This window comes from Ricinus communis, chromosome 6, assembly GCF_019578655.1.
Source record: "Ricinus communis isolate WT05 ecotype wild-type chromosome 6, ASM1957865v1, whole genome shotgun sequence".
NCBI classification, from domain to species: domain Eukaryota; kingdom Viridiplantae; phylum Streptophyta; class Magnoliopsida; order Malpighiales; family Euphorbiaceae; genus Ricinus; species Ricinus communis.
In genome coordinates, this window is record NC_063261.1 from 22,769,372 (window position 1) to 22,795,084 (window position 25,713).

The 25,713-nt window shown below is 37.8% G+C and overlaps 3 protein-coding genes across 3 annotated transcripts; all 3 read right to left on the reverse strand.

The window, feature by feature from the left end:
• Positions 1-691: 691 nt before the first annotated feature.
• LOC8287485 (putative disease resistance protein At1g50180) lies at positions 692-2,924 on the reverse strand. The gene has a single exon (XM_015722408.3). It carries the CDS (start codon positions 2,922-2,924, stop codon positions 711-713), a length of 2,214 nt encoding a protein of 737 aa, XP_015577894.2. The 3' UTR covers positions 692-710.
• A 5,703-nt stretch (positions 2,925-8,627) lies between these two features.
• On the reverse strand, positions 8,628-16,211 carry LOC8287484 (folylpolyglutamate synthase). The gene is made up of 15 exons (XM_015722428.3): positions 15,810-16,211; positions 15,670-15,735; positions 15,449-15,558; positions 15,164-15,224; positions 13,988-14,071; positions 13,816-13,872; positions 13,616-13,676; positions 13,257-13,303; positions 13,059-13,136; positions 11,817-11,981; positions 11,420-11,713; positions 10,842-10,920; positions 10,445-10,597; positions 9,905-10,065; positions 8,628-9,168 (listed from the first exon to the last, which is right to left on the reverse strand). Exons 1-15 carry the CDS (start codon positions 15,957-15,959, stop codon positions 9,109-9,111), a joined length of 1,626 nt encoding a protein of 541 aa, XP_015577914.2. The 5' UTR covers positions 15,960-16,211; the 3' UTR covers positions 8,628-9,108.
• An 8,228-nt stretch (positions 16,212-24,439) lies between these two features.
• LOC8287510 (probable glycosyltransferase At5g03795) lies at positions 24,440-25,693 on the reverse strand. Its single transcript, XM_002524189.4, has one exon. It carries the CDS (start codon positions 25,637-25,639, stop codon positions 24,626-24,628), a length of 1,014 nt encoding a protein of 337 aa, XP_002524235.2. The 5' UTR covers positions 25,640-25,693; the 3' UTR covers positions 24,440-24,625.
• Positions 25,694-25,713: the final 20 nt, after the last annotated feature.

Below are 25,713 nucleotides of genomic sequence, written 5' to 3' on the forward strand. Positions count from 1 at the left end.
TAAAGAAAAAAAGAACATTATCTTTCAATCACGCCTGCACTGTTCTGAAAAAGGAGAAGAAATGCTCACCTTGGAATTTGCAGACTTCAACTTTCTCAAGGGTAGAACATGATGGAGGGTATGTGGCGCACCTTGTCAAAGTCCTCTCCTTCTTCGTTGTTTATGACTCGAATCCTCTTCTCAAATGCTTCTGGCATCCAACGAACATTTAACTCTTGGAGGGTACCCACAAACTTCAATCCTTCTGGAATTGTTCTCAACTCTCTTAGACTATCTATATCTAAAGTCCTGAGGCATGGCATTGCACCTTCTTCTACCATCCATTCTTCTAGTTTATCTAACCACCCAAGTTTAACAACTTCAAGTTGAGGAAAACCGTAAGCAGAACATACCATTACAGGTCCTTTGTATGAATCTCCTTCTAGGGACAGAAACCTCAGATTAGGGAGCTTCTCTAGAATAGGCATTGGGTCTTGCCTTAATTGAGAGCGACACAAAGTTAACTTAGCAAGGCTTGGAGGTAGATACTCAAGGCTGTGATGCAAAGATCGTACATCTTCAGCTATCTTTCCCTCTAACTTCACTTTTGTCAGTTGATGACAATGACAAAGTGGCTTGAAATTCGGAAAATTTTGTCGTCTCATCCGCATATTCAACGAACGCAGACGGCCTAATCTGAAAATCGGAGATGTTAAAACTACCTCAACTTCCTATCTTGTTTCAAAGTATATTCCTAAACTTCGAAGATTGGTCAATTTGGACACTGCATCTTTTCTAATAATATTTTTAGCTTCAATCCATGTCAAAGTCTCTAGGTTTCTTAGCGTATCTAACCGAAAATGCCCCACATCATCTCTGTCTACTAACAAGTGTCTCAAACTTTCTAATTTAGACAAGGTAACAGGTAATCTTAGCCAATAATTATACCTCAGATCCAAAGTGTATAAACTCCTCAGGTTACCTATGGATGCTGGCAATGATGTGGACATTGAAGAGATGCACTTGCTCTGTCTGCGCAACTTAGTATTTCTCAATCCAAGATATCTTAAGTGAATCAAATTGCAGATTTCTCTAGCTATGCATCCACCGTACAGATGGACATCCTGAAGATTCAGGACTCTGAGCAGTCTAAAATTCTTAAAAACAAATACTTCTTGCTGCCTTGTCATGCCATACCTGTACTTTTCAACGAAGTAGAGAAGAGTCCGAAGGTGTGGATCGCATTTTACCAAGGGTGCATAAGACCTCTTATTAACATCGTTTGGATGTATGCAAGGATGAACAGCAATTCTGCGGGTCTTGGTTGTTCCTATGTGCAGGATGTTGGAAGAACTGTTTGTTGTGGTGTCCTCTCGATGTTTAACAATCTTGAGAAAATTATCTTCTTTTGCTTTTGACAAACACATGTCTCGCATAAGATCATGAATTCGGATTGTTTTGATACTTATGCCAGTATGGTCCCTATGACTAACTTGAATCATGCACCTACTAACAAGGTCTTCTAAATATTTTTCAGCTACATCTTCCAATGTCACGTCTGCTCCTTCTAGTGCTGGCAGTACAAAGCCTTCGGCAATCCACATTCGAATTAATGCTTTCTTCTGAATCTCTGAGTCCTCCGGAAATTGTGAAAGATAGAGAAAACAAGGTTTCAAGTGACAAGGCAGATCACCGTAGCTCAAAGCTAATATCCAATTCACTCCTGCATATTGATAATGCTGCTGCAACTTGATGAATTGTGTATTTATATCTCTCTGCACCACCTCCCACTCTTTCATCGACTTATTAGCCAACAAGCCTCCAAGTACAACTACTGCAAGAGGTAGGCCTCCACATTTTCTTACCATCTTCTTCCCCAGCCTCTCACATTTTGGTGGGTAACTACGTTTGTCCATGATATCTTTAGGAAATGCTTTCCTGATAAGCAGTTCCCAACTCTGTTCAATTGTCAGAAATGGTGGTTCCACCAAAGAGCACCATGGATCAGCATATAAAGCAACTTCTTTGATGCGGGTGGTAAGCAGAACTTTGCTTCCCTTCTTTCCTTTAGGGAAAGTGCATTTTAAAACATCCCATGCCTTCTCATCCCATATATCATCAAGGACAACCAGGTATCTCTTCCCCTTCAACACATTTTTAAGTGTTTTAAACAGCTCTTCCTCTTTCATGCTTGCCAAGGTTAATCTATCCTGTTCAGTGGTAACTTCCATCAAGATTCCAAACAAAACATCCCTTGGTGAAAACTGTTGAGATAAGAATGCCCAGGAATGACAGTCGAAGTGCCGCCTGATCTCCATGTGATTAAATACATTCTTGGCAAGAGTGGTTTTGCCAAGTCCTCCCATGCCCACTAGCGCAACAACACGGAGTTGATCCTCCTCTGTCATCAACTGTGCCATAAGATCTCTTCTGCAGCCCTCCAAGCTGATAACATGTTCTTCCTCATCATACGGATCTGATCTTCGCAGTCGTTGTTGCATCTCATTTGCAGAATTAGGGCCCGTTTCATCCCCAACAAATTTGATCCCATAAGTCTGCATACCAGTAGAAATGTCCCCTATCTTTGCTTTTATAGATTTGATCCTAGTCCCAATTTGATGGAGATGAGGACCCTTGGCAAAAGTTGATGTTAGCCTCTTCAAGAATCCGCATAGCCCTTTTCCTCTACCTGTTGAAGCTTGGAGAATGAAGGTATCAATGACATCTTCAACTTCATAGGCAACTTCTCTGATTTCATCTACCCAATTGCGCACGCGCTCATCCCGTTCTTGCCTTTGGTCTGCATCTTTCAAGAAGCACTGCATCCGCTTCAGCTCATCTTGCAGGCGCACAATTTTCTCCTTCACTCCATGCTCAAAACCTGCCTCATCAATGAGCAAATTAGCAATTCTTTCAACAGCTAAATAAACCAGAGCCTCTGCCATTATTATAATTACAGTGGCAAGGGGAAAACCAGAAGGTCAAGTTTCTTTTCTGGCTTTCTTTTTAGTCTTATTGCTAGCAATTGGAGCTCAGGACATCTGCAACTTCACAGGGTGAAAGTATAGTAAATAAAATCTGGTGGGCTAGAAAAGTCTTAACTTGGATCGAAGGACTTCTAGATCTTCTAACTGTTCAAGGTCTTGTGGATTGATTTCGTTGACTCTTTTGATTATTATAAGGATATCAGAATGTCATCATGGTAGCTGATCCATTCTACTATTATTAACATATGAATATGATACTAAGGATATCACTTATTCCTGATAAATCAACTAGTTATTGCATTCTTTAAGTTTCTTCCTTGTTGACAGAAAACTTTAAAAAGAATCCATCAGCAATGATTTTTTTTATTTTAACTTGACGTAAAGAAAAGATGTCAGATCTGTTGAAGAATGATTCAAAGGTTGATCGGGTTTTGTGGGACAAATAGATATTTTACTAATGGGTTATGAGTTTGTTTTAGTCAATAAAATAGTGCGTAATGTTGCTAATATTATGCTGGTAGTTAGTAAACTTAGTTTTGGACTTATTTTGTAAGCCTATATATAGGCACTGCACATCTTTATCATTTATTAAGCAATTCAGTAAAAAGTTTTCTGCAAATTTTGCAAATCTCTCTTGTTCTTTGCTTCTCTTTCCAACAAGTTTGGTATCAGAGCAGGGTTGGGCAATAAAAGTAATTATGAAGTTTGGGTTCACTGGGTATTTGAGTGAAACACGAGAAAGTTTGGATTTACTGGGTGCTTGAGTGAAACACGAGAGAGTTTGAAGAGAGATGAACGAAAAAATTAATGGCAGGAGCTGGTTTTTCGTCCTCTCAACCACTTATACCGATTTTCCATAGTGAGAAGTATGAGTGGTGGAGCATCAAGGTGAAGACGTTGCTCAAATTGCAAGAGTTGTGGGACTTGGTGGAATATGGGTTTGTTGATATTTTAGATCTCACTCAAGAAGAGGAGGACAGACTGAGAGAAACCAAGAAGAAAGACGCCAAAGCATTATTCATTCTCCAGCAAGCAGTGCATGAGACAATTTTCTCTCGAATTGTTGCAGCAACCACATCAAAAGAAGCATGGCCAATCCTGCAGAAGGAGTTTCAAGGCGGTTCAAAGGTCATAGTTGTGAAATTGCAAGCACTAAGACGTGACTTTGAAACTTTGCTTATGAAGAATGGTGAATCAGTTGCAGATTTTTTATCACAAGCTATGGCCATAGTTAGTCAAATGCGCTCTTACAGTGAGCAGCTTTCAGAAGAGATAATTGTTGCCAAAATTTTGAGAAGCTTGACTCAAAAATTTGATCATGTGGTAGCTGCTATAGAAGAATCTAAAGATCTGTCAGTTCTTTCTGTTGATGAACTGATGGGATCTCTTCAAGCGCATGAGTCAAGAATCAACAGAATGAAGAAAAGGCATTTCAAGTGGAGGCAGCAAATAAACATGAAGCAGATTACCATCCAGCTACTAGCAGTAGAGGAAGAGGATTTCGTGGTCGTGGTCGCGGTAATGGCTATGGCAGAGGAAGGATGAATGAAGAGCACAGGCAGACGTCTAATGAGCAGCGAAACACAAACAATGGCATTCAATGTTATCATTACAGGAGGTACGGGCATATTAAAGCTAACTGTTGGTATAAAGATGAAAAGATGAATTTTGTCGCAAAATCAGAAAGTGAGCATGAAAACAAGCTTTTTATGGCGTGCTTTGATACTAACCATACACCAAGTGATTTGTGGTTTGTAGACAGCGGTTGTTCAAATCATATGACTGGCACCAAAAGCTTGTTCTAAGAATTGGATGAAACTCATAAGATAACAGTTCAGCTAGGCAACAATAAAAAGTTGCAAGTTGAAGGAAAAGACACTGTGGGAATCAGCACTGGGAATGGAACAGTATTGAATAATGTTCAATTCGTACTTGATCTTGAGTATAATTTATTGAGTGTTGGGCAATTGATGAATGGTGGATATTCTGTTTTATTTGATGACGATGCTTGTGTCATTAAAAATAAAAAAATCAGGCCAACAGGTCCGTCTTATCATGACTTCAAACAAGATGTCCCATTGGATGTCTCTAACATGGAAAATTTTGCTCTTGCTGCACTTACAAAGAATGACTCAGAGCTATGGCATTTGCGGTACGGCCATCTCAACGTCAAGGGCCTCAAGCTGCTGAGTGATAAAGGTATGGTTCACGGACTTCCAACAATTGGTTCTATTGATTTATGTGATGGGTGTATTTATGGGAAACAAACAAGGAAATCATTTCCTGTTGGGAAAGCTTGGCGAGCTTCAGAATGCCTAGAATTAATTCATGCTGATTTATATGGTCCGATGCAAACTAAGTCCTTAGGTGGGAGTCGTTATTTCTTGCTATTTACTGATGACTATAGTCGCATGAGCTGGGTTTATTTTCTGAAAAGCAAGTCAAATGCCTTTGAGAATTTTTGAAAATTTAAGGCCATGGTAGAGAAGCAAAGCAGCTGTCATATCAAAATTCTTCGCACATATAAAGGTGGAGAATTCATGTCCAAAGAATTTAAATTATTCTGCGAAGAAAATGGAATCAATAGAGAGCTAACAACTCCTTACACTCCGGAGCAAAACGGTGTCGCAGAGCGAAAAAATCGAACTGTTGTGGAGATGGCAAGAAGTATGTTGAAAGCCAAGGGACTCTCGAATCAGTTTTGGGCATAGGCTATAACGGCATCAGTTTATTTGTTGAATATCTCACCAACAAAAGCTGTCATGAATCAAACTCTATATGAAGCCTGGTATGGAAGGAAACCATTTGTGAGTCATTTGAAAATTTTTGGTTGTGTTGCTTATGCCTTAATAAATTCTCAAGTTCGTCAAAAGCTTGATGAAAAATCTAAAAAATGCATTTTTATCGGTTATTGTACTCAATCCAAGGCATATAGATTGTATAACCCTCTCAGCGGCAAGATTTCAATTAGAAGAGATGTAATATTCGATGAAAGTAAGAGCTGGGATTGGGGTGACAAACAAGTGCAACAAGATGTTCCTGTGTCTGCTGAGATGTCTTCAGATGAAGAAAAAGGAGTTGTTCATCCAAGTTCATCTGTTGATTTCCCTACGACGTCAGCAAATTCATCTATCTCAGCAACACTTGAGGAGTCTTCAGATGAGACACCACCAAGGAAGTATAGATCTTTGACTGATATATATGCATCATGTTAGTTTGCTCTTACTGTCTCAGATCCTATACATTATGAAGAAGCAGTTGAAAAAGAAGAATGGCGGAGAGCAATGTTGGAAGAAATTAATGCTATTGAAAAGAATGGAACATGGGAGATGGTTGATTTGTCGGAAGAAAAAAAATGCAGTTGGCTTGAAATGGGTGTTCAAGCCTAAATGGGCTGCAGATGGGAGCATTCAAAAGCACAAAGCTCGTCTAGTAGCAAAAGGTTATGTACGGCAATATGGTGTAGATTTCGAAGAAACTTTCTCCCCGGTAGCTCGATTCGAAACTGTGCGGCTTATTCTAGCATTGGCTGCACAAAAGCAATGGCCTGTCTATCAATTTGATGTCAAGTCAGCGTTCCTCAATGGAGATTTACAGGAGGAGGTCTATGTAGCGCAGCCAGAAGGTTTCATAAAAGAGGGCAGAGAAGCAAAGGTGTACAAGTTAAAGAAGGCGTTGTACGGGTTGAAGTAAGCGCCGCGAGCCTGGTATAGCAAGATTGATGGGCATTTTCAGAAAACTGGTTACAAGAGAAGTGAGAATGAGCCTACCTTATATCTAAAAAAGCAAGGTAAAAATGATTTCATCGTTGTCTGTCTTTATGTCGATGATATCATTTATACTAGTTCCTCTAGTTCTCTTGTGGATGAGTTTAGATCTCAAATGATGAATGGATTTGAGATGTCAGATATGGGTTTATTGCATTATTTTTTTAGTCTTGAAGTTCATCAAGATGAAGATGGAATTTTTATTTCAAAAAGAAAATATGCCAAGGACCTCCTTAGTAAATTTGGCATGCTTAATTGTAAGCCTGTAGCTACACCAATGAATATCAATGAAAAATTGCAGCATGGAGATAGGGCAGAAATGACAGATGCATGGAGGTTCAAAAGCTTGGTTGGAGGCTTAATTTATTTAACAAACAGTCGACCCGATGTTGCATTTTCTGTTGGTGCTATTTTAAGGTTTATGCAGCGACCTTCAAAAGATCATTATGGAGCTGCTAAACGAGTTTTGCGTTATATTGCTGGAACTATGGAGTATGGAATATGGTACTCTAAAGATATCAGTTTCAGATTGTGTGGATTCACTGACAGTGATTGGGCAGGCTCGTTGGATAATAGGCGGAGCATTTCAGCTAATGTTTTCTTTCTAGGATCGGGAATAATCACTTGGAGCTCAAAATTGCAAGCAACAGTGGCACTATCGTCTTCTGAAGCTGAGTACGTGGCAGTAGCTTCAGCAGCTTGTCAAGCCGTTTGGCTAAGAAGATTATTGGCTAATCTTCAACATGAGCAAGAAGAACCAACGGAGATACTTTGTGACAACAAAGCAACAATCTTCATGACAAAGAATCCAGCTTTTCACAGCAGAACAAAGCATATCGAACTGCGTCACCATTTCATTCGTGATCTTGTTGCAAAAGAAGAGATAATCTTGAAATATTGTAGCACCAATGAGCAGTTGGCGGGTATACTTACGAAAGCTTTATCAAAGGAGAAGTTCTGTTATTTCAGAGGATTGCTTAGTGTGTGCAATTTTGAATCAAGGGGGAGTGTTGAAGAATGATTCAAAGGTTGATAGAGTTTTGTGGGACAAACAAATATTTGAGTAATGGGTTATGAGTTTGTTTTAGTCAATAAAATAGTGCATAATGTTGCTAATATTACGCCGGCAGTTAGTAAACTTAGTTTTGGATTTATTTTGTAAGCCTATATATAGGCACTGCACTTCTTTATCATTTATTAAGCAATTTAGTAAAAAGTCTTCAGCAAATTCTACAAATCTCTCTTGTTCTTTGCTTCTCTTTCCAACAAGATCCTCACTAGCTCTCTAGTCAATTGGAGGCATTGACTGATTGAGCCTCAGTCCGATTCACCTTGTGGCTGTTTTCGTAGTTGTTTTCACAGGCAAATATTAAGAAAAAAGTTGAGATATACACCAGCAAAGAGCCCCTATAATAAGCAAGCAAAGCTTGTTTCTCTCTTTCACTCTTGTAACTGAAACTGAAAAGGATATATAACTGGTGCCTGCAAGATCATCCTACCAAATTTCAGTGACTTTAAATCTTTTATCAATAGCTTGTCCCCAAATAAATAACTCTGTTAATAGCTATACGTCATGTACCTCTTCTCTTTTTCTTTTTTCTTTCTTTAATTTCCCCAAGTTTACTAATTTCTCATAATAATTTTTAATAAGTTTTAAATATTTCCATAATAATTTATTATTGAATAGGTGATATTTTAAGTAATTTCTCATATGTAATTAAACATAGAAAATAAGTTTCTCCAGAAAAAAAAGAAAAAAGAAAATTTACCAATCTGGACGCAATGTACAGTGTCAAATACACAAACAAAGTTAACACTCCTGATACATTGTTCGCGTCCAATATTAGATTCTCAATTTGTTTGTGCGGAAACCATCAGACAAACAATTTGCGAGTTCAAAAAACCATTCTTCTCAAATACCAATATGGCTGATTAAAACTTCTTATGAAGTGTTTGATAAGGTTCTTTGTTTAGCAACAAAGTTTATCATAAATGAAAGATGAACTTGCTTACATGATTTCAGGATGTCATAGAAAGGGAAAACATGAACTTCTCTTCCGAAGTAATTTTTAATCCTTTCCAAGAACTCCTCATATTTCCTTGCTTACAGAAAAGAAATAATGAAAACTTTGTCATCAAGATTGATCGATTGTTTTGCATCTTTCAAACTCTCCCGGTACATAAACATTCAATAGTCGACAGCTTCAACCATAAACCATACTATCGGAATGCCTTTGGAAAGCACCGGCAGAGAACTCACTGAACTCACTTAGAAAAGTGATCCAACTCATTCGAACAACTTGCCATCTGTAACACCCAGTATCTCAGAAAAAATGATCCACCTATGCAATTAGAGACCTTCAAATTTTGCCTCTTCACTTCTTCACTATTCTCAACACATCACCCACAAGATGTAATGAGCCAGTGACAAGGACCTGATGAATCATGGAGGAGAGATTACATAACAGTATAAATAACATAGAATAACATAATCGCTTCTTAGATAACGAGATCGTGTCTGACAGCAAGCAGCTTGACATTTTATCCTTTGTCAGTCCTACTATCCTAGGCCAAGTGAGTAGCATGTAATACTATGAGGGCACCTGCAGTATACAACGCTCCCTACTCTATTGCTGCTGCAGCTTAAAAAATGCAATATTATAGTAATAGCATTTTCTACCTTTGTACACCTGAATTTGCAGGGAATGCAGATATGTTTCCTTATTGAGCATCGGAGTTTCATTTATTTACTATCAGGTCATGACTAGAAAAATAACAACAACATATAACCATGGTGTTCCAAAAAAATAAATATTCATATGCTCATCTCACATTTTGAGAACATGTAGCTAGAACTGGATTGGTATTATTCATTTTCTTCGCAAGTATATCCTGGGAAAAAAAGTCTGCTAGGAATATATTTTTCAAGCATAAGGAATAGCAACTGCACAGATTATCCACGTCAAAGAATTCCACTACATAGGAAGGTGCAATTGATATATTATAGTTCTATTCAAAAACTTTTCAAGCATCCAAATACTAATGCCACATGAAACCACATTGCAGATGAAAATGAATTGTGAATAGCAATATGATCATACATCTAGAAATAACTAACAAAAATTTTAGCAAGTTATAAAAAATAGAGCTGAACATATTACTCAGCAATACCTGGATGCGAACTGATCGATTCTGTAAGACGCTGTCCCTAAGCCATTTAATAGCCAATGGCAGAGAAGGAAAGACTGCACTGTTTTCACAATTCTTGACAGTAGCACCTGTTTCATCTTTAACTTCTTCACAAAGAGCATCCACATTATTGGCTTCCCCTCCTAAGAAATCCAAAAAGAAACATTTTTGTTTACAATATAAAGGATAAAGTCCATTTAAATGTATCTTGTTGCTAACTTTCTTTATCCATAGTTCCAAGTGCTGCTAATATTCTGTCATTTTTGAAATACCCAATTATATGGCAAGCTAATTCAAGGAGGTTGAAATTATGTATAAGGAAAAAAAACCACTAAAGTGAATTAATATTCTGTCGTTTTCGAAATACCCAATTATATGGCAAGCCAATGCATGGAAGTCGAAATTATGTATAAGGAAGAAAAAAAACTACTAAAGTGAATAAGCAGATTCACTAAACGAGACCAGGAATTTGTATTTCAACATTGAACTATATATAAAATTCATTATGTATAGAACTGATACCTTTATCGCCTCGGATAAGGCTTTCCCATAATCTTTGCAGAGTAAATTGCCATGACAAATCAACTTGAGGATCCACTGGGGGTAAAGCCTGGGATCCAACCTTGTAATACACTGATGTATTCGGTACAAAGAGTGCCTTTTTGAAGTAGACGCCTAAAGTATCAATTCAATGTTATGAATACAAGTCATAAATAAATTTCATCAACCTATGTGGCATAAAATTTAAAAGTTCCAGTTTGTGACTCTTTGAAATGAAAAAGTAGATGGTTAAATAAACTAAAGAAATAAGAGTTTAAAACACTTAATCTTTCTGTCAAAATATTTCATTATGCAAAGGCTATTTCTTAAAATAGTTCAAGAAATTACATCTAAAGATACTTCTTGCCCAAGTATTTACCCTGACTAGCACATGTTTTCATCAGACGTGGAAGAAGTAGTTGAGGATCCCGCACTGACATACAATTGAACAACAGTATCTGCATGGATAAATGAAAACTTGTCAAACAAATGAGTAATTAATTGTCAAATGAAAAGAGTAATTGAATGGAAAACAGTATCTGCTTGAACTATGATGCCTGATATCTAGTGGAAAGTGCTGAACTTTGTTTTATCTTACTATGCCCAACTTGTTCTATATGAACATTTATCCAAATGACTCAAAAATTAGATCAAGCACACAACTTCAGTCAACCAGCATAATAGCAGTGTGCGTAAATGATCAAAATAGCTTTCTCAGTAAATAATGGCCCTTATCCTGGCATTCTCAGGACTTCCTTGGCATGCGCAGACAATGGCATCCCATTCTCCAGTATGCAACAAACCATCTAAAGCTATTATATAGGTAGTTTATTTAGTTTTCAAGATCAGTACTAGGTAATGAGTTTTAAGCTTTCCCAAAACCCACTTAACTAGCTTCTTAATCAAGAGTTATAATTCAATCCAAGATAAGTGGAGACAGTATAAACTTTTGTGTACCTGCATGAAATCATTCCTGTATCTTTCATTTTGGTGCTTCCCAACCAACCCAAGAGTGGATTCATAATTTCTATGTGGTGGAGAATTTAAGGTGTGTTGCTGGTTGTCATCTTTAATGGCAAGAGAAAACCATCTTGCACAAGCTTCCATGCTTTCAGGACTATGGGCTCCATCCAAATAAAACACAAGATCTCCATTAGTTTCAGTGTTGACACATCGATCAGGAACAATCTGAGCCCGCCCTTGCAGACATGCTGTTGTTAGTCCCCTAATAAAATGCTCCGGTAGTGGGCTCTGATTCATCCAGATAATTTTTATAAGATAACTACCAGATCACTTCAAGAAGATAGCCAACAAGTAAAACAAAGATTTCAAAGAAAAAGTATAAAGAACCTACACTTTGTTCCAAGTAGCTGAATTCAACATGACCAGTCCTCTGAAGCCATTTAGAAGATAATGCAATGGCAAGACCAGCATTTAGATACTGGTGCTCACCTTCAAGCCCGAGTTTTAGACCATTCAGCAAGCTGGGATCTAGAGGCGGTGCCACTTGAAGAGGTACCTATCATCAGTACGATCTCTTAGCCAAATATAGAAGGTTGTAACCTGAACCTTTCCTATTCTGCATAATATAAACTAGCCTGCTCTAGAAAGAAGCCATTACAACAAGTTTTTATGCAGACCTTGTGTTGATCTTACCATAAAATGCCACACCCTAGTAATATGTTTTCTTATATATATAGGGATCATTAGCAATTTGGAAAAGCTAAAATAAGTGTTCCAAATTGCAAACAAACATCAACCATGAATTACACAATTTCAGTCACACAAATATTAGAAAGTTTTTTTATAGTTATCTCTATTATGCTGCCAATTCAGGGATTTTCATATCTTTTCAAGCATTGAATTTTGGAGGGGTTAATATAGCATTTCCAATTGAAATTAATGTATTAAACTTATAGAACAGCAGCAAATCGATGTAGTTATTCTAACTTTATTCCAGTATGACATTTTCTATATGTTTTAGATATAATATGACATTTTCCATGTATGTTTTAGATATCCAATCTAGATAGTTGTATTTTGCTCCATTGAGCAATCTGAAAGAAACCTACCCCACTACCAAACCACACCTAGTCATAGGCGTTTCTGCTTTCATTCTACATACTGGAGCATTCCACACTCCAAGTTACCTGGACAACAACTTCGTTTAGAGAGAGTAGTGTGCTTCTCTGCTCAAAAGAAAATGCAAAAGCCCAAGGAATAACTGTAACAAATAGTTGAGATGTCTGTTATGAGACAGAGCTCAAATTCTCACAAAGTGACTTGGTCGTGCTTTACCATCTTAATTATCTTAACAAACTTTAAGACTGAGAATCAAATGTGAATGGTTTGGGTTAATAAAGGTTTATCACTTGATCCTGATTGTTTAACAACTTGAGAAAAACCAAATGGCAAACAAAATTATATTCATTATTTAACTTCTAATACATACACCAACTTCACAAAAGACTAGGTTGGAGTATCATATAAAATTGGCTTGCACTAGTCAGCATTTATCTGAAGCCAAATTTTGAAGCATGCATTTTTCAAGTCTTGTAGATGATTGAAGCCAATAGTGCATGAATATGCAACTTACATCTAACTTAGAAGCCTTATCTTCAAGCACATGCATGGCTTCATCAAGTTGCGGCACCGTGAAAGCTGGAATGCGGTGCTGCATTCAGGACATGGAAAAGATAATTTTTTAAGGAAAAAATGATAATGGAGACTCGAGCTGGATAGCTAAGGCAAATTCACTGGCAGAGATCATGTGTCTAATAAAAAAAAATAACACCTTAAAGATGCCAGCCTTCTCCCCGGCAATTTCTCCAAGAGTATTTCCTGTTAAAGCATTAATGAAGGAACAAGTTAAAAACTTTTGGAAACATTTGACTAAAATCTAACTAGCATATTGGCAACAAATTATAATACTCAAAAATTTACAAAGTAATATAACATGATTAAGCGAACATATATAGGATGTTGATGAAGATTAAAGAACGAAGTCCAGCTGGACTATGGGAAACTCTAAATTCAGGAATACTCCAATTAGAAATACAAGTCTGGTCAATTGTCAGAGTTTTAAAACCAATAAATAACTTCACGGTAAACTATTATGAGCAATTACCTAACTTATAGAAATAGAACACTAACCAAGAATCTCCATGTGGTCATACCCAAGGGAAGATATACCACATACGATGGGTGTTTGAACCTGAAATATGAACCCATGTCAACCAGTGTCACAGTTATGAAAAATAGAATTGTAGCATGAAGAATTTAGCATAAACCAATATATGGATTTTAATATGTTTAATCAGTAAATGTCTTCCTCAAATAAATACGGCATGTACCACATTTGTTGCATCAAACTTTCCGCCTAAGCCAACCTCCAATATAGCAACATCTACCTACAATAAATAAACTTAGTACATGTAATTCTATTCATCATGAGAAATAATAGGCAGGTAATATCCACATAGAAAGAAAAGATACATTTAAAAATGAAAATTATGCCAATCATACCTGCTCTGCTGCAAATATCTTGAAGGCAAGTAAGGCAAGAAAACGGAAGTAAGTAGGCATTGGGATTTCTTCAGTAGTTTTTTCCTACAAACATATGCACTTAGAATTCTTAAATTAACAACCAGGGAGATTCGTTGTCCACAGACACAACTGTGTGCGAGTCCATGCACATCCATGCACACACATACACTCTAAAGATAACAAAATAGACAACAAAATTTTCCTTCAGCGATTTTACAACATGGAAGTTAAAGAATGTGAATTAAGAGATATTTTGTCTCTTTTTCCAACATTTTGTTTAGCTACAATCTGAAATATTCTTATCATGAGCAAATTCATGAGAAACACCAATGTTTATTTATATTTATAGAAGCATGCTGAAGTAAACCATCTCAGAGAAAGAGGACTAATATTAGGCAAAAAAATAAAATATGACTGAGAAAAAGATGTCCCAAAGAAGTCCTCCATCCCAGTGCATAAATTTGCAAAAAAATGCTTTTAGACCTAGCCCCTAACTGTACCACAATGAGCAAAAAGGAGCAGTCTTCCAAGGATACATCATCACCAATTCATTCTCTTAATCCACTGTTTAATTGAGATTAAGTAAGTTTCAGCAAGATGTTAGCTCCTAGAAAACCAAACCAATTTATTGTCCTGTATAATGGAACCAAATGTCTCAATTTACTTCTAAACTCAACCTTGAACAACCCCATTCTTTACTGACACCTAAGAAAAGAAACCTTCTTTTCGCTGCAAATTTGATTGCTTCCGAATTCTCACAAATTTGTTAAAATACCCACATTGAAGATATTCTATATCAACCATATTCTTAACTACATTGTTAATGGAATCTAAGTCACATTAAGATGAGAAGATTGAAAATGAAAAGAGGGGGAAGAAAGAGGGGGAAAGAATATAACATTTACAAAAATCGAGTTGAATTGAATTCTTGCAAGATCATATCAGTCTCTGCATGATTTCATTTCTTTCACGTCGATGTTTTCTTTTTAAGTTGAATAATTGAATTCTAGATACATGTGTGTTTCCAAATATAAGAATTGACTAAAAAAAACTAGATTGAGTTGAGTTATTACACTTCTAGACTTTCCAAATACTACAAGGGAGAGAGAGAGAGAGAGAGAGAGAGAGAGAGAGAGAGATGGATAGATAGATTACCTTTAATCTATCATAGCACCACCAGAAATATGCCAAAAATTTCTCCTCACAAATATCTTCACTGCAGCAGCCAACAAGAAACCAGAATATCTAAAATTATGATGCATTCCAAATGCAAAAATTACCATTGCTTGAAAATTGAGTTGCAAATCAGACTTACTTATGGAAGGTATCAAAATTCACACAATTTAATCATATGAAAAGTAAGCGAAATAGTTTTTTTCTTAAAAAAAAAAAAATAAAGAACAAATTCTAGTAGATATCAGAACAGTATAGCATAATTACCCATCCAAACGAAATCTTTCACGAACATCAATAAGATGTGGAGAAGTGAAAAGTCCAGTGCGGAAACCACAATTTCTTAGTATAGATTCTGTGAACGTACATGTTGATCCCTGCCAAACCAGGAAAAAAAAAAAAAAACAAAAGAAAGCTAAAAAACTGGATATAAATTCAAAATTAAATAAATATAAAGAAGAAAGAAGCATGAATATAGTAAGAGTTACCTTTCCTTTAGTTCCTGCCACGTGGATTATTTTCATTTCTGATATAGCTTGCTCTAAGTCTAGCATCTGAATTTCATAATTATCAGTTTAAAATGATGAGAAAATTAAATGAGATATAAGATATGGACAAAACAATTTACCTTCAAGTAATCGAAGAGAAAATCGAAGCGATCTCCTTTATTACTCTTATCAGCACGACTGCGTTTTGTTATTAAAGATGATAAAGCATCCATTGCTTCCTCATATGAAGTAACTCCACGCTTCGGCGATCCAGCGTCGTTTTCGGCCATAGTCTGTTTAGCTTTATAGAGAGAGAGAGAGAGAGAGAGAGAGAGATGGAGAGAGTAGAAAGGAAGAGGAAGGAATAAGAGAAGAATTGAGATATGGGAATAAGAAAAGAATGGTGGAAGGGAAGTGAGTGGGGGGTTGAGTTTGGTGGATTGGGTTGGAAGGTTGGAGTTGAGAGTGCTATCAGATGCGAATTTTTCACATCCACTCCTCCTACGTCTACTAGTAGAGAATATTTCTGCCACTGCAGGCAGCCCCTAATGAACTATGGCTGTTAACATGCTGATGTGGAATCATGTGGGACCCACCATTTTAATCAATGAAAAGGAAAGCTCTTGCTTGCGTGCGCTCCATTTTTTTCCTTAATCTCAGCGCTGCAAATAAAAATGGATAAAGAATCAAATAGTCCTTTAAATTTGCAGTTAAGGGTTAAATAAATCTAAAGTTAACTGTTTTAATAAATAGGTCAAGGATTTTTATTTAAAAATTAAATATATTCAAATTTTATAAAAATTACGAGCGTGTCTATCATATTTTTTAAATTATTTAAATAAATAAATTTTTAATTTTATATATTAAAAATTATTTTATAAATTTCATTAAAAAAATTAAAATTAAAAAAGCCGCTATTTCATTAATATCGGCGATTTTGCCAAACCATCATCGACGACACTGTTACTATTAATTTTATTAAATTTAGTAAATTTTTAAATCTATTTAGTTTTTAAATACAAATTATGGATTTAATTGCTAAAATAATTGAATTTTGCATTTAACCTCAAAATACAAGTTTGTGGAGGATTTGATCCTATGCCCAAATAAGTAATCTATCTTGTCTTATCAATCATCATTTATGCTTCTCTTCACCTGAAATCAGCCCGCGAAATTCAAAATGGAATTCCAAATTGATGTATGAAAGATCAATCTCACGGATAAAAAAGTGAAGTTAGATAGATCAGTGCACATGCAATCCCGTTGTGTATTGCACGTATACTGATTTAACCATAGATGTCATCAATTAGTGAGAAGACGAAGAGGAAAAAGACGAGGAAGGGAAAAATAAATATTTGGTCTAATGGGACACAGTTGACAAGTTAGCGGGCAATGCTAAAAAGATTAGTTTATGGGTTAAACATAGCTTAGGATTATAAACAATCTGGAGAGTTCGAGTTTAGCTCCAATTTGGCTTAAATGTACGTCCTCATAGTCTAAAAAAATAATTTCAGCTGTATTAAATCACAAGGACAAAATGATATATAGCTTGAAAACTATCCTGATCTAAAAATGCGACCCAATTTGTTATTCTATGCCTTACTTTTCTGTTTCTTTTTAAAATAAAGTAAAGCATTATGTATCAGTTTTTTCGCTTACATTATTGAATTAACTCTACTAATTCATGTAAAGAAATTGTAAGTTAAGAAACGTATATTCAGAGCGTTGCCAGCAAACCGTTTTGAAGAGGCTTAGCTACGCCCTTTTCTTTGATATCATTTCTCATTTATATCCAGTTCGCATACATTGGGCGGAACATCCGCAGCAGGAAAGCAATTGAAAAACCCATGCCGCATAAGCATAAAACCAATGCGTTCTACGGGCACCGCAGGCCAATCGCAGAACATGTGTGATCCCAATACATACTAAAGAACTGCATCAGTTTCTTCCAAATATTGATTCTGCTTTACCCCATGCGGATAGACCTTCACCAACACATGGATTTTGGTTAGGAAACTCTCCTCCCAGAAACATCTCATCACGTGCATAAAGTGTGACCCAAAATTGTGCTTTAAAAAAACATCTTTTCTAAAAAATTTGACCTCAGGACCAGCTAGCGGCTAATAGTTAGCTCCAGGTACCAGGTTGTACCCTGTTAATTGTCCCATCCTATTGAAAGTCCTAGTATTTCTCACAATCCAACGGCGAGCTGTCAGAGGATTACAGGCCCGAACTGCTTGCGATTCTGACTTCAGAAGAGTCTCTTCCGCATAAAATGCATTGTTGTGAAAGCTTCACCAGGCATGCAATCAACCGCCATGTTCATTCGAGCGACAACAAAAATGTTGATGAACTGGTGCATATAGACCTGGAGCTATATGTTCGTGTCGTATTTTCGAGTCTCTCCAGGTTACAATGCTCCTAAGCTGAGGATTCCCGTAAGTTTAACTTCAACTTCGATTTTTCCATCCTGATAGAACTGACAGTAGAGTTCATACTCATAATTTGCATCTGTACATATAAAAGACACTGTGAGCCTTCTAGCCTTTCCTACTTCTGCTAAGCCTATTCTCTAGTCTTGATGCTTCCGCAGAATTCTGTGATCCTCTTCATGCAAGCACACATAATTCTCAATAGTTTCAACCCCTCCTGTGAAGTTTGTGAAGTGAGCATCAAAGTATTTGATCTAGCCCAAACAATCACATGTAGGGATCGGAAGGGGGGTCACAACGACACCCACAATGTCACACAATCAAGACAACCAACCAATTATGCAATCCAATCAACCCAAATTATCACACAACCAAATTAACAAAGGAAACCAGCAACTAAATGCAGTAAATAACCAGCTATAACAAAAGAAAATAATAGCAAACAACACACGCGATTTATACGTGGAAAACCCCTTCGATGTGAAGAGTAAAAACCACGAGACCTTTTGAGGAGTCCACCTTTAACTTCTCTTATTTATAAATTGAAGGAAAAAGAACCCCAAATCAGTCTACAAAGGATTCACAACCCACCAACAAACACCAACAATAAGAGAATTGAAATAGAGAACAAAAAAGTATAGAATTCACCCAAAAACAGCAGCTCTGTCCAGAGACAATTTCCGATGAACCGGAGCTCTAATTGACGATCCGAACGGTCATAATGTAGCCCCGTGTGTCCTCAACAAGCTGACAAAATTTCAGCAAAATCCAACGGTGGAATCTTCTCCGGCGACCAAACACTAGGACTGGTGCTGAGAAAAACGAGCGGGACAGCACCCTTTGGAACTCTCTAGTTTCCTCTCTCTTTTGTGTATGTTTTTAATCTGAAAATTGCTGCTCCCTTCACACACTAAGTGTCTACACAATAGCCTCTACAAGCTTCTCTTGGAAGCCATAAAACCCATGCCAAAGTGGACCCAAAAATAAGACATAACAAGTCCATCATAAAAGCTCATAATACATGTGTCCAAAAATAATAAAAAATATTGCAAGATGGGCTGGACCCATAACAAATCTCCCCCTTCAGCCCAACACGGGGAAGACGATCACACTTCAATCATCACTTGAAGCTCATTCCCACAAGCTTACCACAAACTTCAAGTTTGCTTCCGGGAACCATCTTTTTTAACATGTATGCACCATTCTTATCAGTGTGGACTTTCTTCAGTTTCATTTTCTTCTCCTCTATCACATTTCGCAACCAATGATATCAAACATCAATATGCTTGGTACGAGGATGATACATAGAGTTCTTACTCAAATCCATAGCACTCTGACTATCACATAATATAACATACTCACCTTGCTTCAAATCCAACTCTTGAAAGAACCTCTTCAACCAAAGCATTTCCTTACTTGCTTCCACAGCTGCTATATACTCTGCCTCGGTAGTTGACAAAGCCACACACTTATGTAACTTGGATTGCCAAGAAATGGCTCCCCCTGAAAATGTGAACACATAACCTGAGGTAGACTTTCTGTTATCAAGATCACCAGCCATGTCTGCATCTGTATAACCCTCAAGAATAGGTTTGCCACCTCCATAACACAAACAAAGTTTAGAGGTGCCATGCAAATATCTGAAGATCCACTTTACTGCATCTCAATGAGCCTTACCCGGATTGGATAAGTATCTACTCACCAAACCAACAGAATATGCAATATCTGGCCTAGTACACACCATAGCATACTTCAAAGAACTAACAGCAGAAGAATAAGGAATAAAAGACATACTTGCTTTCTCCTTCTCTGTTGTAGGACAAGCTCTCTTACTTAGCTTAAAGTGGGCTGCTAATGGTGTACTAACAGGCTTGGCATGCTTCATATTGAACCTTTCAAGCACTCATTCAATATACTTTTCTTGTGATAACCATAACTTTCCAGCTTTCCTATCACGAGCAATCTTCATGCCTAAGATTTGCTTCGCAAGGCCCAAATCTTTCATGTCAAATGACCTGGACAAGTCTTTCTTCAAGTTGCTAATCATCTCTGCATCTTGTCCAACTATCAGCATATCATCCACATACAAAAGAAGGATAATAAAGTTATCACCGGGAAATTTTCTGAAATACACACAAGGGTCTGCAAAAGTTCGTTTATAACCATGACTAGTCATAAACGAATCAAATTTCTTGTACCACTGCCTTGGTGCCTGTTTAAGCCCATAAAGACTTTTCTTCAACTTGCAAACAAGTTTCTCTTTCCCCTTTTCTTCAAAGCCTTCAGGTTGCTCCATGTAGATTTCTTTATGCAAGTCACCATATAAGAAAGCAGTTTTCACATCAAGCTGCTCCAACTCAAGATCAAGACTTGCAGCTAACCCCAAAACAGTTCTGATAGAAGTCATCTTGACAACCAGAGAGAAGATCTCATCAAAATCAATGCCCTTTTTCTGGTTGCATCCTTTTACCACCAATCTGGCTTTCCTCTTTACTATCTTCTCACCATCTTCTTGTTCTTGAAAACCCATCTGTTCTTCAAAACTTTCTTGCTCTTAGGAAGCTTGACCAACTCATAAGTCTGATTCTTCATCAAAGAATCCATCTCCTCTTTCATAGCCTCGAGCCAAAGATCCTTATCTTCACTAGACATCACTTCTTGAAATTCTCTCGGGCTCCCCCTCATCAGTGATTAGGATGTACTCTGAGCTGGAATACTTAGAAGAAGGTTTGCGATCTCTGATTGACCTTCGAACTCGTACATCATCCACCGGTAGGGTAGGTTGCTCCCCCTGATCATAAACCTCTTCTTCTTCTGGTTGAGCATCATCAGGAGCATCATTATGAGCATCATCAAATTCTGGTACATCACCATCATCATCAGGTTGTACCTCCTCAACACCATCGTGTGTTGCTTCAACATTCTCATGTGTTGGTTGTTCAACAGAAATAGAAGTAGGAACAGGAGAAACATCAGTAGTATCAACAAATGAATCTGAGTTAGTGTGATACCTTGCACTCAGAAGATCTGCACCCTTTTCGTGCTCAAAGAATACCACATCTCTGCTTCTCACTACCTTCTGTTTCTCGGGATCATAAAGCCTGAACCCATACTCATCATCACCATAGCCAACAAACACACATGGAGTAGTCTTGGAATCAAGCTTCAATCTCTGATCTTTTGGCACATGCATGTATGCCTTGCATCCAAAAAATCTAAGATGTGAATATGTAGGATCACATCCCTTCCATGCTCTATCAGAAATATCAAGACCCAAAGGAATGGATGGAGAGCGGTTGATCAGGTACACTGCAGTTTTAACTGCCTCAGCCCAAAATATCTTAGGAAGCTCTGACATCTTCAACATGCATCTCACCTTCTCTACAATGGTTCTGTTCATCCTCTCTGCAACACCATTATGTTATGGGGTGCCAGAAACTGTCTTCACATGTCGAATGCCATGACGCGAGTAATAGTTCTCGAACTCATGTGAAGTGTACTCACCACCATTATCAGAACGAAGACACTTCAATTTTCTTTCCGCCTCCCTTTCCATCATAGCATGAAATTTCTGGAATGTTTCAAACACTTGGCTCTTGGTCTTCAACATATAAAGCTAAGTTTTTCTAGTCGCATCATCAATGAAAGTGACAAAGTATCTGTTGCCACCATTAGACTCCACTTCAATGGGACCACAAACATCGGAGTGAACAAGCTTAAGCTTAGCTTGTCTCCTAGTAGACTTCCTTGAAAAAGAAGCTCTATGTTGCTTGCCTGCCAAACAATGATCACAAGGGTCAAGTGAAATTGTAGTATCAACAGGAATGAGAGTTTTACCTGCTAGACATTTTAAACCCTTGTCACTCATGTGTCCCAATCTACGATGCCACAGGTTAGGAGAATTCTTCTCTTCCACTGCATTGAGCTCACCAGAACATACACTCAAATATGTTTTGTACAAAGAGCAATACAACTCGCCTCGTGCAACTGTCATATAACCCTTGGACAATTTCCATTTACCATCACCAAAGGTGTGTCTGAATCCTTCTTGGTCAAGAACATTAGCAGACAACAAGTTAAGGCGTAGATCAGGAATATGGCGCACATTCTTCAATGTAAGCATGCACCCAACACTGGTCTTCACACAAATATCACCTAACCCAACAATACTTGCTGAGCTCTAGTTACCCATTTTGACACTGCCAAAATCACCAGCTTGGTAATTCATGAAGAACTCCCTTCTAGGAACACAATGGTATGAAGCACTTGTATCTACTAACCACTCTGTGTCTGAACTATCAACATGATGACACTCACTAGTTGCACAAATCAAGGTGACCTCATCATCACTTTTAGAAGCGGTTGCTGCAGTATTTTTGTCATCTCCCTCCTTTTGTGAATCATGCTTCTTTCTTCGTTCTCTTTTCAAGCGGAAACAATATTTCTTGATATGACCAGGCTTCTTGCAGTAATGACATATAGCCATATTTTTTCCATCACTGGATTTGGACCTACTCCTTGAGTTACCACGGCCTTTGGGACCCTGACTCTTGCTTCTTCCTCTGTTCTCCACAACAAAAGCTTGTGAATTGTCAACTCCTATCTCCTTCCTTCTGATCTCTTCATTAAACATGCTTTCTTTAATCACATCTAAAGATAGCACGCCATCCGGAGCAGAGTTACTAATAGTCACAACCAAGGTCTCCCAACTATCTGGCAAAGAACTCAACAAGAACAAAGCTTGTAACTCATCATCAAGAACAATCTTCATAGTAGTCAACTTGTTAATAATATCCTGGAAGTCACTAAGATGCTCAGAAACAGACTTCCCACCTTTAAGTTTCAAATTAACAAGTCTTTTAATTAGTGAAGCTTTGTTATGAGCAGTTTTCCTTTCATATAGACCTTCCAACTTCTTCCACAAATCATAAGGGTCGGACTCTTGTGACACATGGTTGAATATGCTAATGTCAACCCATTGCTTAATAGTCCCCAAAGTCTTTCTTTTCAACTTTACCCAATCTTTTTCTTCCATTTTATCTGGTTTAGATGGTTTAGAAACACTACCATCCGAATTAGTGACAGTTTCAATTGGGTCATACAAGTCCTTGCAATATAACAAGTCCTCCATCATAGGTCTCCAAATAGAATAATTGGTTGATGTCAATTTAACCATCGAACTACTACTACTCGACTCCATAATGTGACTAATTAACTTCCGGTTCTGATACCAAGTTGTAGGGATCGGAAGGGGGTCACAACGACACCCACAATGTCACACAATCAAGACAACCAACCAATTATGCAATCCAATCAATCCAAATTGTCACACAACCAAATTAACAAAGGAAACCAGCAACTAAATGCAGTAAATAACCAGCTATAACAAAACAAAATAATAGCAAACAACACACACGATTTATACGTGGAAAACCCCTTCGATGTGAAGAGTAAAAACCACGGGACCTTTTGAGAAGTCCACCCTTAACTTCTCTTATTTATAAATTGAAGGAAAAAGAACCCCAAATCAGTCTACAAAGGATTCACAACCCACCAACAAACACCAACAACAAGAGAATTGAAATAGAGAACAAAAAAGTGTAGAATTCACCCAAAAACAGCAGCTCTGTCCAGAGACAATTCCTAATGAACCGGATCTCCAATTGACGATCCGAACGGTCAGAATGTAGCCCCGTATGTTCTCAACAAGCTGACAAAATTTCAGCAAAATCCAACGGTGGGATCTTCTCCGGCGACCAAAACACTAGGACTGGTGCTGAGAAAAAACAAGCAGGACAGCACCCTTTGGAACTCTCTAGTTTCCTCTATCTTTTGTGTATGTTTTTAATCTGAAAATTGCTGCTCCCTTCACACACTAAGTGTCTACACAATAGCCTCTACAAGCTTCTCTTGGAAGCCACAAAACCCATGCCAAAGTGGACCCAAAAATAAGACATAACAAGTCCATCATAAAAGCTCATAATACACGTGTCTAAAAGCAATAAAAAATATTGCAAGATGGGCTAGACCCATAACATCACATCCTTTTTAAGTGAATGAGCATTTTTTACCAAGGCCATGTTCCGCTGCATCAAAAGCATTCTTCCTCTAATGTGGTTCATTTGGATCTCCATAAGGCACAACCATCTCTACAAAGCTTAACCTGTGAACTACAGGTCTTCACCGCCGACTACCATCAACATATGCAACAGAATGTATAAACAAACCCTCTCTCGGAGTGAATCCAATACGAAAGTTCCACTTCTGCCATTCTACAAAGTATTCATTGACACTGAAAACTCAGACCTTCAGGCTGAACAATCTATAAAGGTTTTACATCACTTAACATGTATTGTTTATTGCAAAATAAGCATGTACAACATTCCTTGGCGAACTTGAAAGCAATGTAATGGCAGCATTATCAATGCCATAGCCACTAATCCACCAAAGAGAAGTGAAATTGATTACAAATTCCTCAGTCAACCAATTATTTGGTATAATTAATAAAATAAAGAATTAAATCTTTAGATCCATTCTCTCCGTGCGTATCTAATGGTGTGACGCCTAAGCCAAAGCTGATACATCACCATATGAAACGCATCGTACGGCTCAGGAGTCTCATTCCAAACTAAATGCTGACTCGCTCCCGCACCCAATCTCCTCATTCTCTCACACGTATCACCTCTGCTGCACGTGCCATTCAAGACCCTCTTCACCCACTTAAATCCATCATCACTGGACCCTACAATCACCGCAATCTCCTGCCACCTCAACACATCCATCAACGGCAGATCCTGAATCGGACGGTCAGTGATAACCAGAGGGACACACCCACTGCTCAGCGCCTCTCCTATCCCCGAAATGTTCGCTGCATAGTCAAACAAACAAAACTCGCTTCTCGTCTTCTCATCTGACGGCTGACTTTCAATCAAAACCTCCAAATCACTTCTCAACTCTTCGACTCCATCGTATTTTACAAAAGCCTTATACGGCCTCCTTTTATTTGATGACTTGTGAATAGTACTAGGAACTAACGGAGGCAGTGTTATATCCTTATGAGGAACAAACTTACCGTTAGGAGACGGAAAACACGAGATCTGAACTGAGTTTTTCTTTAACTCAACGAGATTTCGGTCCGATTCATAGCCGAGACCGGTGCAGGAAATATAAAAATGATCCGCACCGAGTGTACGATTCCAGTAAGGAAATTCTGTTCGGAGGTCTCTGATTACACGCGCGAGAGAACGCGGGGAGAGATCAGAAGGAAAAGGGATGAAGAAGAGGTGAGCTTGTTCTGGGTTTAGGGTTATGAAATGGCTGTTTTGGAGTGAAGTGAAGAAAAGTGATTCAACTGGAGAAGTGAAAGAGAAGGGTTGTGGAGGGGTATAAGTGTATATTTTGAAAGATTGGAGCATTCTTTGGTAATTAGGGAAGAATAAGGCGGGGGAGAGGTAGAGTGAGGTGGAGGATTGAGAGAGTGAAGTGTAAAGAGAGAAGAAGACGAGGAAGAGACTCAAGTGAGAGATTGACATTGTCATTGTGTTTTGAGTTCTGTTTTGGGATTTTAAGGTAAGAGATGAAAATAAAAGCAAAGGTCAAACTTTAAGGCACT

Excerpts from the sequence above, each read along its gene's own strand:
- LOC8287510 (XM_002524189.4), bottom strand. The coding sequence starts at position 25,639 with ATGACAATGTCAATCTCTCACTTGAGTCTCTTCCTCGTCTTCTTCTCT.
- LOC8287484 (XM_015722428.3), bottom strand. The coding sequence starts at position 15,959 with ATGGCCGAAAACGACGCTGGATCGCCGAAGCGTGGAGTTACTTCATAT. Across the intron at positions 15,559-15,669 it reads TGGCAGGAACTAAAGGAAAG|GGATCAACATGTACGTTCAC; the intron begins GTAACTCTTACT and ends CTGGTTTGGCAG. Across the intron at positions 13,304-13,615 it reads TGACCACATGGAGATTCTTG|GAAATACTCTTGGAGAAATT; the intron begins GTTAGTGTTCTA and ends ATGCTTTAACAG.
- LOC8287485 (XM_015722408.3), bottom strand. The coding sequence starts at position 2,924 with ATGGCAGAGGCTCTGGTTTATTTAGCTGTTGAAAGAATTGCTAATTTG.